Below are 14,692 nucleotides of genomic sequence, written 5' to 3'. Positions count from 1 at the left end.
GGATTTACTTTAAATCTGTGCTAATACTTTACCAGCTTCCACGGTAGCTCAGCTGGGAAACAATCCGCTTGCAATGCAGGAGACCCCAGTTCCAATTCCTGGATCGGGAAGATCCCCTGCAGAAGGGAAAGGCTACCTACTCCAGTGTTCTTGGGCTCCCTGGTTGCTCAGATGGTAAAGAATCCGCCTGCAATGCAGGAGATTTAGGTTTGATCCCTGAGTTGGGAAGATCCCCTGGAGGAGGACATGGCAACCCATTCCAGTATTCTTGCCTGGAGAATCCCCATGGACAGAGGAGCCTGGTGGGTACAGAGTTGGACACCACTGAGTGACTAAGCACAGCACAACAGTGCTAGTAAGGCATATGTTGGAGATATTGTGGGTTTGGTTCCAGAGGACCATGATATAGCAAATACAGCAAGAAAGCAAGTCACGTGAATTTTTTGGTTTCCCAGTGCATATAAAAGTTGTTTACGCTACAATCTGTGAAGTGTGTAATAGTATTATGTCAAAAAAAAAAGAGGAACAGCATTAATTAAAAATTACTTTATTGCTAAAATATCTTAGCCATTTTCCAATAATGCAGTGTTGTCACAACCTTCAATTTGTAAAAAACACAGTATATGCAAAACAGATATAATGAAGTGCAATAAAATAAGGTGTGCCTGTAATGCATAACTCAGTTCTTTTCCCAGGAATTACTTCACATAGTCTTTTGCATAGTTGTAAAAGACCTCATCTAAAGTCAAAAGCAAGAACAATCCAAAGTTCTACTTCACTAACCTGTCACAACCTCTTGAGAGTCCCTTGACCTGCAAGGAGATCAAACCAGTCAATCTAAAGGATATCAACCCTGAGTATTCATTGGAGGGACTGATGCTAAAGCTGAAGCTCCAATAATTTAGCTATCTGACACCAAGTTAACTCACTGAAAAGACCCTGATGCTAGGAAAGACTGAAGGCAGAAGAAGGTGGAGGATTAGATGGTTAAATAGCCTCACTGATCAATGGATAAGAATTTGAGCTAACTCCAGGAGACAGTGGAGGACAGAGGAGCCTGGTGGACTGCAGGTTTGACCCCAGGTCTGGGAAGATCTCACACAATGTGGGGCAACTAAGGCTACGTGCCACAACTACTGAGCCCACACACTTAGAGCCCGTGCTCCACAACAAGAGAAGCCACTGCAACAAGAAGCCCGCACACCACGAGTAGAGAAAGCCCAGGGCAGCAGTGAAGACCCAGTGCCAACAAAAATAAATAAGTAAAAATTATTTTAAAAACATTACACAGGCATATTCAGATTTCCCCCAAATCTTCTGCTCCTATTTCTTTAGTAGTTTGCCAAACTCATAATTTATGCTATCTGGAGAAAAGGAAATGCAGAAACCAATGCTTGCAAACAGCAAACCAGAACACCCACCAAGAAAAATGTACCCAATGGGTGGAGCAAAGATGAATGCTTTGGTGTGTGTGCGCTTAGGAAACCAAAGGTAAAAGGAAACTACATATCAAGAGCAAAACTAAAGATTAAAAAATAAAAAACCTTTCATGTTTCAAGACATGATTCCTATCAATCATATAAATAATTGCTATCACTGTGTACATGTATTTTTTTTGACTGTGCTGGGTCTTCTTACTGCACAGGCTGTTCTCTACCTGCAGCAATTAGAGGCTACTCTCTGGTTGCAGTACACAGGGTTCTCACAGCAGTGGCTTCTCTTGTTGCAGAGCATAGGCTCTAGGGCTCTCGGGCTTCAGTAGCTGAGGCAGGTAGGCTCAGTAGCTGCAACACAGGGGCTTACTTCCTCCATAGCATGTGGGATCTCCTGGACCAGGGACTGAACCCATTTCTCTTGCATTGAGGGTGAATTCTTTATCCCTGAGCCACCCTTGAAGCCCAATACATGTTTTTTAACTGGTTATTCCGCATGATTTTTTGCAGAGACGTACGAGATCCTCAATGATCTGTGTCAAAGGCAACCCAACTTCCACTGCATGAAGACACCATGAACCTTCAACCACTGAACCACCTGCATTCATTTCTAAAGGCCCTGGTTGGAAACTCAGGCCAATTCTAAACTCTGACAGATCTCACATGCCTCCTGTTTCTCCCAGGCAGCTTCTCTCACATCACAGGGGCCTGACATGGGGATATCTTCTCTCAAAGATCCCTAATTCACCACAGTGTCCTACCAGCACTTCACCCACGAGCAGCCCCATGATGCAGATACGGCCATTACTGTTCAAGTCTGAAAGGGACCAATATGAAAGTCAAGTGCTTCCGTTTTCTACCCAGAAGAGAATACACTGTATATAACACAGTCTTTAGATGCATCTCGATTACAATGGGGTTTATGCTCAAATAGCTGGAACACAGGTACAGTGTAAAAGCTACAGATCAAGCTGAAGTAGGTTAGAGATCTGCTGTAACAGCCAGAGAAGTGCCAAGAGAGAGGTCACGGGGGTGAGGAGAAGGGGTCAGAATAACTGGGGAAGGCTTCACAGCAGGAGGAAGACCCTGGAAGACACGAACTACTTGGACAGGGGAAGAAAGAACCCCAGAGGCGGGCAGCAGCATGAACATGGGCCCGGAGGCAGGAATGAGGACGGTGTGTGGCAAGGCCACGGCCACAGGAGTAGAGCCCAGGCCCGGGAGACACCCGGGAGCTAAGGATGCAGAGGGGCCTTGGGGACGCAGCAGGGGCGGCCCAAAAGCCTTGATGGGCCTCTCCACACGGTGCCTTTTCTGATGCTGAAGAAAGCTGGGGTACCACTTGAAGGCTTTCCGACACACCTTACACTCATAGGGCTTCTCTCCGGTGTGAACTCTCTGATGCTGAATGGAGGTGATCTTCTGGGTGAACGCCTTCCCACACTCCTTACACTTATAGAGCTTCTCCCCAGTGTGTAGTCTCTGGTGCTGGGTCAAGGCAGTGTTGGAACTCAGACCTTTGCCACACTCCTTACATTTATAGAGCTTCTCCCCCGTGTGGATCCTCTGATGCTGAGTCAAGGCGGTTTTGGAACTCAGACCTTTGCCACACTCCTTACATTCATAGGGTCCTTTGCCAATGTGATTTTTCTCATGTACGATACAGTTCTGGCTGGACTTGAAAGCTTTGCCACACTCCTTGCACTTGAAGGGCTTTTCCCCAGTGTGCCTACTCTGATGCCGAAGGAGCTGTGAGTTATATCGGAAGATCTTCCCACATTCTTTGCATTTGTAGAACTTCATGCCACCTCGAAGTATCAGATTGGGATTCAGATTGAAAGTCTGCCACATTGCCTTATTTTCAAAATCCAAGTGCTGAGACACATTCGTGAGAAGCCCTCCCACGGGCCTGCCGTGGGCCTCTGTGCCCTCGGAGGCTTGCTGCGCTACCGCTGGCTCTTCTGTCTTGATGCCCCTCTCACCACCTGACCAAAGAAACCACAAGTTTCCTCGTTACTGAACTGGAAGGGAAATGGGATGCAGTGGTCCTGGTTTTCTCTCGTAGGATGCGGTATTTCAAAAATATCCCATGAGATGGTTATGAGCCTCCATAAGAGAGGATAAGAGAGAAAAAGGAAAACAACAGCATAAACTGGACAAGAGATGACACTGCAGTCCAGGAAGTGCCTCTTATAAGGAAGGGCTGGGCAATGAACCAGGGCAGGTGAGGTGGGCAAATGAGAACTTCAAGAGTGGGAAGGAAAGGAAGCAGGAGGGGAAAAAAGAATGGGTGAGGTAAGATGGACCAGCACGAAATGCAAACAGGCTTCAAAAGAGAGAGAGAGGGAGACCCTCAGGGAGGGATAAGACATCGGTGAGATGAAGGGGAGCAGCTGAGAAGCCCAGCAACACAAACAGAGAAACGATGGACCCCAATGCCCCACCTGGAAGCCAGGAAACCACCCCCAATTTTGAATTCTAAATAACAGCCTGACAATTCTACTTTTAAATATTTCATATAACATTCTGGGATAAAAGATTATTTCAGCAAGTCAGTGGGAATACAAGTTGATTGGAGAACTGTAGGCCACCGTGGTTTTACTGCTGAAGAAACCACTTTTTACAGTATCACAATATGTGTGAGAAGTGAGGCCTGGAAAGTTTCTTCCTAAAGCAAAGAAAAGTGAATTCGCTCAGTCACGTCCAACTCTTTGCGACCCCATGGACTGTAGCCTGCCAGGCTCCTCCATCCATGGGACTTTGCAGGCAAGAATACTGGAGTGGGTTGCCATTTCCTTCTCTAGGGGATCTTCCCAACCAAGGGATTGAACCTAGGTCTCCCACATTGCAGGAAGATTCTTTACCATCTGAGCTACCTGGGAATGAGTAAAGAAAACCCAAATAATTAAAACCTCCCAGGACTAACTCATCAGCAAAGATTCCAGGAAATTTTAGGGTAAGTGGGTGTGTGTGTTCAGTGGGGTAGTATTCTTGCCCTTTCCTCTATGGCCCCATTTAAAACAAATTCATTGTAAACCACAACGTTATGGCATCAGGAACTTTAAAATACTAAAAATTATATAAACACTAAAAAGGCAAATAAAATCATAGCTATGGTACAAATCAATCAGTTTGATGCACAGAATCACACCTTCTTTAAAGTATAGCTGAAACCCTACCACCCTGCCATGAAAACTGTCCTTACAGGTTTGGGATGGGAACTCAATACAGGTCAGAGGGTCAGCTACAGGGAGCTTTGCTCTCCACTGCAGAAGAAACATTTCCAGTAAACCAGGAAGGCAAAACCAGAAGGTGCTAAGTCCCCTTACTCACCTGGACAGATGCCTCTCAAATCCTCTGCTTCCCAGGGATCGGGGTCCCATGGAGCTTCCCCTCTCTCCAGCTGGGAGATCAGATCAGGTCTGGGGAATGGAGACACTACTCCAACAAGAGAGAGAGACAGACAAGTTGAGGGGAGACATCCAGAGCTGTTACTGAGATCCCTCTGCCCACCCCAAGGCAGGCGAGTTGAGTTGGGGGGGGAGAAGGGGACTGCCTGGGGGACCAATGAGCCACACAGGGGTTCTGAGGAAGGGGTCCAAACTGACTCCATGCAAAGATCAGGGAGACAGTGATTCTCCCCAGGGAGGAAGTGCAAGCTCGCCCTGACTCAGAAGAAAGGACATCCCCTCAGGAAGGATGAATGTACCGATATCCTGGGAGGCTCCTGCACACAGGAGAGGGCCCACATCCACCACACTGCAAGGACGGAGGAACTGAGGTCTCCTGGGGCACCCCAAGAGTCCTTTCCCTCAGGGTCCAAAACCACGCTCTTCCCTGGGAAGGAATAAAGTCCAACTTCAAAGCCAAGGGGAACCTGGGATTTCCCCACCCAGCATCTCCACAGAACCCTGAGGACTACTAGAACTCCCAAGACATCTGAGGAAGACCAACTATCAGAGGGCCACTGAGAGATCTTACCAAGGGAAGCCACATTTGCGTAATTCTCCAGCATCACCTCCCTGTACAGGGCCCTCTGCGCAGAGTCCAGGCTGGCCCATTGGTTCTGGGTGAAGTACACGGCCACGTCCTCAAAGGTCACTGGCTCCTGAAACAACAGGTTCCTGCTCAGGCTCTGAGTGAGGGCCAGAGGGGGCCAGTATGAGCTTCAGGGAAGAAACAGACCTGCCAAGGTCTGTGACTCTGAGCCCCGTGGAAGGTCTGTTCTATGGACAAGAGCACTGGTTCCCACCTTCAAATGTGGATCACCAAGGCTTCCTACCTGCTCAGCTCTGCAGCTCTAAACCTCAAAGCCTGGCATCAGGGGCTCATCAGGGGCTGTAACTGTATCAACCTCTTATGTTCCTGTCTCCATGGAGCTGTCTCTCTAGCATCAGCTGCCCTGACATACCATACTAAAAGTTGTTCAGTTGTGTCTTTGCAACCCCTGGCAGGACTGTAGGCTGCCAGGCTCCTCTGTCCATGGAATTCTCCAAGCCAGAATACTGGAGTCCTAGCCATTCCCTTCTCCAGGGGATCTTCCCAACCCAGAGATCAAGGCCATGTTTCCTGCATTGTAGGCGGATTGTTTACCATCTGAGCCCCCAGGGAAGCCCAAGAAAACTGGAGGGGGTAGTCTATTCTTTCTCCATCAGATCTTCCTGACCCAGGAATCGAACCAGGGTCTCCTGCATTGCAGGCAGATTCTTTACCAGCTGAGTTACCAGGGAAGTCTGGGGTACCCATAACCTGTCACCTTATTCTCTGTACACCAACTACTCTCCCTGTCTCTGCTCAGCAAAAATACATGTGTACAACCACATATGTTCCCCGCCCTAGTTTCTCTCTAGCCTTCTCCACCAGCTTACACTACATGCAGAGAAGCCACTCCTTTGAAATAGTCCCACTACAGCTACACATTTAAAAAACTGAAATTAGAACTTTCTTTAACACCATCTACAAAAATAAATTCAAAATAGATTAAATAAATGTAAGACCAGATACTATAAACTCTTAGAGGAAAACATAGGCAGAACACTCTGAAATAAATCGTGTCAATATCTTTTTCAATTCATCTCCCAGAGTAATGGAAAGAAGAAAATGAGACCTAATTACACTCAAAAGCCTTTGCACAGAAAAAACCCACAGAATGGGAGAAAATATCTGCAAGCAATATTACCAATAAGGGATTAATCTCCCAAATTTACAAACAGCTCATGTATTCAATATAAAAAAAAAAAAAAAAAAACCCGAATCACAAATGAGCAGAAGATCTAAACAGACATCTCCAAGGAAGACATACAAGTGGCCAGGAAGCACATGAAAAGATGCAAATCAAAACTACAATGAAGTATCACACTGATCAGAAGAGCCATCATCTAAAAATCTACCAACAATAAATGCTAGAGAGGGTGTGGCGAAAAGAGAGCCTCCCTACACTGATGATGGGAAAGTAAATTGATACGGACTCTGGAAAAGAGTACAGAGGTTCCTTAAAAAACTAAAAATAGGAATGTTCAGGAGATCCAAGATGGTGGAGGCATAAGTGGAAAAGGAGTACTTCTCTCTCCATGGATTCATCAGGAATACACCTTCAGACACAGACGATCTTATAGAACAGCAGCTGAGAGCGAGCAGGAGTACCTGATCACCAGAAAAGAATATATAAAACCATGCAAACTCTGTAGGACAAAAGAAGTAGGGGGGAAAAGAGGAGTGTGAGGAGGACTGCACCTGGGGGTGAACTGAAGGAGGGGTGAGATCCCACATTGAGGCAACCGTTTAGGACAGAGGAGAAACATTTGAGGCTGTTGGGACAGTGAGGCAACTGATCTGTGAGTCTGAATGGAATGATAATCACATAGGCAATCCTTGCTGCAGCCATATGTACCCTGAACAGGGATACTATATAATTTCAGTGGCTCAGTTAATCCAAATTTTTGCAACCCCATGGTCTGCAGCACGCCAGGCTTCTCCATCCATCACCAACTCCCGGAGCTTACTCAAACTCATATCCATCAAGTTGGTGAGCCATCCAACCATCTCGTCCTCTGTTGTCCCCTTCTCCTCCTGCCTTCAATCTTTCCCAGCATCAGGGTCTTTTCCAATGGGTCAGTTCTTCCCATCAGGTGGCCAAAGTATTAGAGCCTCAGCTTGAGCATCAGTCCTTCAAATGAACTTTCAGGACTGATTTCCTTTAGGATGGACTGGATGGATCTGCTTGAAGTCCAAGGAACTCTCAAGAGTCTTTTCCAAAACCACAGTTCAAAAGCATCAATTCTTCAGTGCTCACCTTTCTTTATGGTCCAACTCTCACCTCCATACATGACAACTGGAAAAATCATAGCTTTGACTAGATGGACCTTTGTCAGCAAAGTAATGAATGTGTCTGCTTTTTAATATGCTGTTTAGGTTGGTCATAGCTTTTCTTCCAAGGAGCAAGTGTCTTTTAATTCCATGGCTGCAGTCATAATCTGCAGTGATTTTGGAGCCCCCCAAAATAAAGTCTGTCACTGTATCCATTGTTTCCCCATCTATTTGCCATGAAGTGATGGCAAGTGTACAAAAAAGATCTTCACGACCCAGATAATCACGATGGTGTGATCACTCACCTAGAGCCAGACATCCTGGAATGTGAAGTCAAGTGGGCCTTAGAAAGCATCACTACGAACAAAGCTAGTGGAGGTGATGGAATTCCAGTTGAGCTATTTCAAATCCTGAAAGATGATGCTGCGAAAGTGCTACACTCAATATGCCATAAAATTTGGAAAACTCAGCAGTGGCCACAGGACTGGAAAAGGTCAGTTTTCATTCCAATCCCAAAGAAAGGCAATGCCAAAGAATGCTCAAACTACCACACAATTGCAGTCATCTCACACGCTAGTAAAGTAATGCTCAAAATTCTCCAAGCCAGGCTTCAGCAATATGTGAACCGTGAACTTACAGATGTTCAAACTGCTTTTAGGAAAGTCAGAGGAACCAGAGATCAAATTGCCAACATCCGCTGGATCATCAAAAAAGCAAGAGAGTTCCAGAAAAACATCCATTTCTGCTTTATTGACTATGCCAAAGCCTTTGACTGTGTGGATCACAATAAACTGGAAAATTCTGAAAGAGGTGGGAAAGCAGACCACCTGACCTGCCTCTTGAGAAACGTGTATGCAGGTCAGGAAGCAACAGTTAGAACTGGACATGGAACAACAGACTGGTTCCAAATAGGAAAAGGAATACGTCAAGGCTGTATATTGTCACCCTGCTTAACTTATATGCAGAGTACATCATGAGAAATGCTGGGCTGGAAGAAGCACAAGCTGGAATCAAGACTGCCAGGAGAAATATCAATAACCTCACATATGCAGATGACACCACCCTTATGGCAGAAAGTGAAGAGGAACTAAAAAGCCTCTTGATGAAGGTGAAAGAGGAGAGTGGAAAAGTTGGCTTAAAACTCAACATTCAGAAAACGAAGATCATGGTATCTGGTCCCATCACTTCATGGGAAATAGATGAGGAAATAGTGGAAACAGTGTCAGACTTTATTTTTTGGGGCTCCAAAATCACTGCAGATGGTGACTGCAGCCATGAAATTAAAAGACGCTTAGTCCTTGGAAGGAAAGTTATGACCAACCTAGATAGCATATTCAAAAGCAGAGACATTACTTTGCCAACAAAGGTCCGTCTAGTCAAGGCTATGGTTTTTCCAGTGGTCATGTATGGATGTGAGAGTTGGACTGTGAAGAAAGCTGAGAATTGATGCTTTTGAACTGTGGTGTTGGAGAAGACTCTTGAGAGTCCCTTGGACTGCAAAGAGATCCAACCAGTCCATTCTGAAGGAGATCAGCCCTGGGATTTCTTTGGAAGGAATGACACTAAAGCTGAAACTCCAGTACTTTGGCCACCTCATGCGAAGAGTTGACTTATTGGAAAAGACTTTGATGCTGGGAGGGATTGGGGGCAGGAGGAGAAGGGGACGACAGAGGATGAGATGGCTGGATGGCATCACTGACTCGATGGACATGAGTCTGGGTGAACTCTGGGAGTTGGTGATGGACAGGGACGCCTCGCGTGCTGCGATTCATGGGGTCACAAAGAGTCGGACACGACTGAGCGACTGAACTGAACGCTTAAAACTGGAATCTAGAAAGATGGTACTGATGAAACTATTTGCAGAGAAGCAATGAAGACACAGACATTGAGAACAGACTTATGGACATGGCTAGGGGTAGGGGAGGAGGAGAGATTGGGAGGTATGGAGGGAGTAACATGGAAACATACACTACCATATGTAAAATATATAGCCAACGGGAATTTGCTGTATGACTCAGAGAACTCACACTGCGGCTCTGTAACAACCTAGAGGGGTGGAATGAGGAGGGAGGTGGGAGGGATGGTCAAGTGGGAGGGAACATGGGTAAACCTATGGCTGACTCATGTTGATGTTTGGTAGAAACCAATGCAATACTGTAAAGCAATTATCCTTCAATTAAAAATAAATAATTTTTTTAAAAAGATTGGAGAAGGCACATAAATATAGAAAAGCAACATAAATATCTTTTCTTGCAGATGAAATAGCTATCTTTTTAAAAAAATATCCAAGACCCAAGACAATGAAAAACATTTAAAACTGACAGAATAATTCATTAAGTTACCTAGATATAGGATAAATGAACCAAAATGATTAGTTTTCCTAAGTATCATCATAATCAGCTAAAAGACAAAATCGTAGAAAATAAGATGCCATTCATATGAAAAGAGCTAAGAACAGACCCAACAAAAACCTGTAAAACCAAGATGAAGAAAACTATATGTCTATTAAAATAAATACAAGAGGAACTGAATAAATTATACAGTGTTTCTAAATGGGAAGAATCAAACTTGTAAAGAAGTCAATCCCCAATTTTGCCTATGATTCCAATAAAATCAACTTCTTCACCAAAAAAAAAAAAAAATCAATGAGATTTATGCAGCAGTTGAGGTTCATTTAAAGTCATCTGAAAAAAAGTAACTCATCATAGAGCTGAGAAGGTTTTGAAGGAAATACATTTTTGAAAGAAAAGATGATGGGGAATTAAACAGTACCTTAAAAGGACAATACTTCAAGGAAATGAGAATACAAGTCACAGATAGTGAGAAAACATTTAAAGAGACACACATAGCAAAGGACTATTATCCCAAGTACATAAAGAACTCTTAAAAACTCAACAGGAAAATGAACCCAATGAAAAAGTGGGCAAAAGACCCGAACAGAAATGTCACCAAAGAAGTTATACAGATGGCAAACAGGTATACAAGATACTCTACAACTTATGTGTTCAGGAAAATGCAAATTAAAACAATGAGATACCACAACACACCTAGTAGAATGACCAAAATCCGAAACACTGACACCACCAAACACTAGTGAGGATGTGGAGCAACACGAACTCTCATTCTTTTCCAAATACAAACTTTGGAAGACAGTTTAACAGCTCCTTATAAAACTAGAATAAACTCATTCTAACCATACGATCCAGCAATCATACTCCTTGGTATCTACCCAATGAGCTAAAAACTTATGGCCACACAAAAACAAACACAAAGATGTTTACTGCAGCTTTATTCACAATTGCCAAAACTTGGAAGCAAACAAATGGTCCTTCAGTAGGTGAATAAATTGTGGTATAATCAATGGAGTATTATAGAGCACTGAAAAGAAAACAAGCTATCAAGCCATGAAAAGTCACACAGGAACCTGAAATGAATACTACTAAGTGAATGAAACCAACATGAAAAGGTAGGATACCAACTACACAATATTTTGGAAAAAGCAAAAAGATCAACAGTTGCCAGGAAGGGAGGGCAGGACACAGGATTTTTAGAGCCTGTGAAAAGACACTGTATGATATAATAGTAAATACACATCATTTATACACGTTACCCACAGAATGTACAACACCAAGAATGAACCCTAGTGCAAGCTATGGACTCTGGGTGACTATGTCAATGTAGGTTCATCAGTTGAATTCATGTACCACTCTGATAATGGGCTATCCACGTATGGGGCCAGAAAGCATTTGGGGACTCTGTGGTTTTTGCGCCATTATACAATGAACCTAAAATTTCTCACTGGGGAAAAAAAAAGAGTCTACTAAAAAAAGAAAGATGAGAGAGCAGGGACACCAATACTTAACCTCTTACCTGGACTGCAACATCCTCCTAAGTGACTCACACTCTTGCAAGCAAGTCACCACTATGGGCCAAAAATCTTTTTGATATGTAAATCCATCCCTTTCACATGTCCTGATTAAAATCCTTTACGGTCTTCCTACTGAACTCAGAAGTGAGACCAGAGTCTTCACAGTGACCTCCAAAACATGTGCCTAACTGTCCCACCTCACAATGAACTACCTCCTCTAACTTCTGTCTCTAGAATACACCCAGCTTTCTCCCCTACCTCAGGGCTGACACATTTGCTATACTCCCTGGAAAGCTCAGCTTTGGCTCTCTCTCCAGTAGTTCTCCAGCCTATTTTTACTTCTTTCAGGAGGTCTCAAGCTCATGTGACGACCTCCATGAGGGCTTCCCTGACGACCACCTTCAAAGGGAGCTTCTTTGAGGCTTCTCAAATTTGAGAGGGTGCATAAGAATCACCCACAGAACCTGCTACAACAGATTCCTGACACCGACCTACCCTCCTACCCAGGATGATTACTGATCTAGGGTGGCACCTAGCAACTGGCGATTTTAATAAGCACCCAAGCGATCCTGATGCTGCCCACCTGCGGCCCTCACTGTTAGCAAGCACGGTACTTGAGCAACAGGTACTTATGATATCAACTTGTTTTTGGTAAAAGTACCCTCCATGAGAAAGGAGAACCTGTCTGCATTATTCAGCATTATGTGCCTAGTCTGAAAGCACATATGGAAAGAACAATGCAGGTCTCTCTGGGATACATCTAGTATTTGTGAAGCAATCTCTTCAATTGAGAATTTTTCTCAAGCGGTTTCTCACCTAGCAACCTTATTTTTTTGTTGTTGCTAATCCATATTCCTAATTTATACTCCACCCCCACATGCTTCCCTTTAGGCAAAGTTGTTTTCTATATCTCTGCACACAACTTTTATTTATATAATACCTCAAATTATCTCTATTTTCATGTTCTGGGGGAATTTCTTGACATGGGTCCCCCCTTTTCTACTTAAACCTATATATCCAAACTCTCCACTCTACACACAAGACTCTTACCTCCCCCACAACATATTTACAACCTTAGCCCTGGGGATGGATTCAAGAGGGAAACCACAGCCTCTCCAACTTAGGCTTTTTCGGTCCCTTCCTAATGACCTGATAGCTAACGTGACCTTTAAGACTGAAATGAAGGTAGGCTCACCTGAGGCCAAGTGGTTTGGAGCATGGCTGATGTCCCCTGGCTCTGTGCACTCTTCCCGGTTTGGAAAAGCAAGAACCTTAAAAACTAAGACAAGAAGAGCCATGAGCGTAATGGTCCCTTTTCTACATCACCAACACCGCCCACGGTCTTCCGTCTCATTTCCAGCATTGGCAGGAGTCTCTACCAGCCCTCCACTGGCTGATGGCCCCCACCTCCTCATGAATTGCTCTAGCTGGTATTCGGGACAATCCACCACCTGCCTCCTCTGCCCAAGAGCGCTCCTGGGACCATTCACACCGAGTGGACCGAGACACACATGACGAATTCGGCCCCTACAGTGCTGGGTCTGAACAAATTTAAAAACCTTAAAAAGTGCTTATGGGGACCACGTCACCGACTCCCAAAAGTGCCTATGGAGAGGAGACAAGGGTGGCTGGATTTGGATTGAGTAAAATATTCAGGGTCACAAGAGCTATCAGGGGACGGGAGACCCCAAGAGGCTCTCCACCCAAGCAAGCAGGAGACCCCAAACATCAGAAACTTCAGTACCGGCCACGGGGAACTGTTGGGCCAACTTCTTTCAAACAAAGAGGATCACGCCTCGGTGGCAAAGGTCTGGACCGGGGCTCTAGGAGGCCCAGCAGCCACCTCTGCGGCTTCTGTGAGGCCGAGACGCCGGGGCATCCGGTCAGAGAGAAGCGAGTTCAGGGCAGCGTGCTGACGAGGCGCTAAGGAAAACGAGGAAGCCGGCGCCGGACGAGACTGGCACGAAAAACTCGCCAGAACCTACCCTCTTCCCCTCCGAACCCCAAGAAGCACTCTCACAGCCCACACAGAAGCGAGCGCGGGCACCCAGCGCACTTCTGGGCAGAGCATTTCGGTGGTCCCGGCGGCGCGACCTCACGTGACCCGAAGGGGCAGGCTTCTGGCCGGCACTTGCCCGTGACGTCACTGGTGGGCGCCGTAACGCAGCGCTAGGGGCTGGTCCCTCCACCCTTGTGCTCCAACCGCTGAGCCGACTAGGGGTGGCGTGTCGCGGCACTGTTGACGCCTTAATCTACTCAGATCTCGGCCTCAGGGCGCAGGTGGGGCCGCAGTTAACGGACAGCTTCATCAGCTGTTTGCCTCATTTTCTCCTTGGGTCATCTGGAGTCTGGGCTGTGCAGTTTAGGGAGAGGGACACCTGCTGTGTCATGTCTCAGAGGCCCACGCCAGGGATCGTGCTTGTGTCCTAAGCCGGGCAGCCCTTAGGAAAACCATGGTTTCCATCTACCTTTTTAAAGCCCTCTCCCTTCCTAGGACCTAGACGCGTGTGGGACGTTTAAGATAGAACTAGACCTACTCATATTTGGACAACGGTGTACCAGTCCACCAGGCTCCTCTGTCCATGGGATTCTCCAGGCAAGAATACTGAAGTGAGTAGCCGTTTCCTCCTCAAGGGAGATCTTCCAGACCCAGGGATCAAACCCGCATCTCCTGCATTTGCAGGCTGATTCTTCACCACTGATCTGCCTGGGAATCCGGTTCCAACTGCTGAATGGTTTCAGTCCTGAGGACTACCCTGGGTTCTCTGGTCTATGCCAGTTGTTGTTGCCATTCAAGATAACTGAGGTACATACATTGCTCCAAATGTGCCCAGGCGACCTGGGTCCTGTGTCCATACCACTGTGGGAGAATTGGAAATGGGAAGAGTAGTGCCCACCATTTCAGCGGCCAAATGTGTGTGGGTTGACAGCATCAACTAGCTAGTCCCAGAAACCTGGCTGTAGCACTTAATAACTGGGGGATCAGCAGCAAGTTGCTTTGCCTGTTTCATTGTCTGTTATATGGGTATGATGGGGGCACCCCCCACAAAGGGCTATTAATAATAAATGAAGGTTAATAATTAAA

At 45.7% G+C, this 14,692-nt stretch overlaps 1 protein-coding gene and 2 long non-coding RNA genes across 4 annotated transcripts in view; 2 read left to right on the top strand and 1 right to left on the bottom strand.

Annotated features, from left to right (window-relative positions):
• Positions 1-4,560, top strand: part of LOC147348083 (uncharacterized) — a 25,695-nt gene extending 21,135 nt beyond the window's left edge. Inside the window, exon 3 of the long non-coding RNA XR_015150968.1 lies at positions 1,944-4,560. This is a non-coding gene — a long non-coding RNA (uncharacterized LOC147348083). The remainder of the gene's footprint in view (positions 1-1,943) is intronic.
• Positions 532-13,832, bottom strand: LOC147348082 (zinc finger protein 621-like). 2 transcript variants are annotated; one of them, XM_086366045.1, is made up of 5 exons: positions 13,593-13,832; positions 12,803-12,886; positions 5,415-5,541; positions 4,767-4,871; positions 532-3,418 (listed from the first exon to the last, which is right to left on the bottom strand). In XM_086366045.1, exons 2-5 carry the CDS (start codon positions 12,824-12,826, stop codon positions 2,415-2,417), a joined length of 1,260 nt encoding a protein of 419 aa, XP_086222171.1. In that variant the 5' UTR covers positions 12,827-12,886; positions 13,593-13,832; the 3' UTR covers positions 532-2,414. The 2 variants fall into 2 exon arrangements, with proteins under 2 accessions (XP_086222171.1, XP_086222170.1); XM_086366044.1 differs by having other exon boundaries at positions 13,352-13,740.
• On the top strand, positions 13,753-14,692 carry LOC147348081 (uncharacterized). Its single transcript, XR_015150971.1, has 2 exons — positions 13,753-13,887; positions 14,102-14,692. It is a non-coding gene; the product is annotated as an uncharacterized LOC147348081 (long non-coding RNA).

The sequence above is a fragment of the Bos grunniens genome, chromosome 22, assembly GCF_055505025.1.
Source record: "Bos grunniens cultivar Pamir isolate PY7600 chromosome 22, Bosgru_T2T1.0, whole genome shotgun sequence".
In the NCBI taxonomy this organism is placed as follows: Eukaryota; Metazoa; Chordata; class Mammalia; order Artiodactyla; family Bovidae; genus Bos; species Bos grunniens.
Note: the sequence above shows the minus strand (reverse complement) of the source record. Positions and strands in the feature narration are given on the sequence as shown.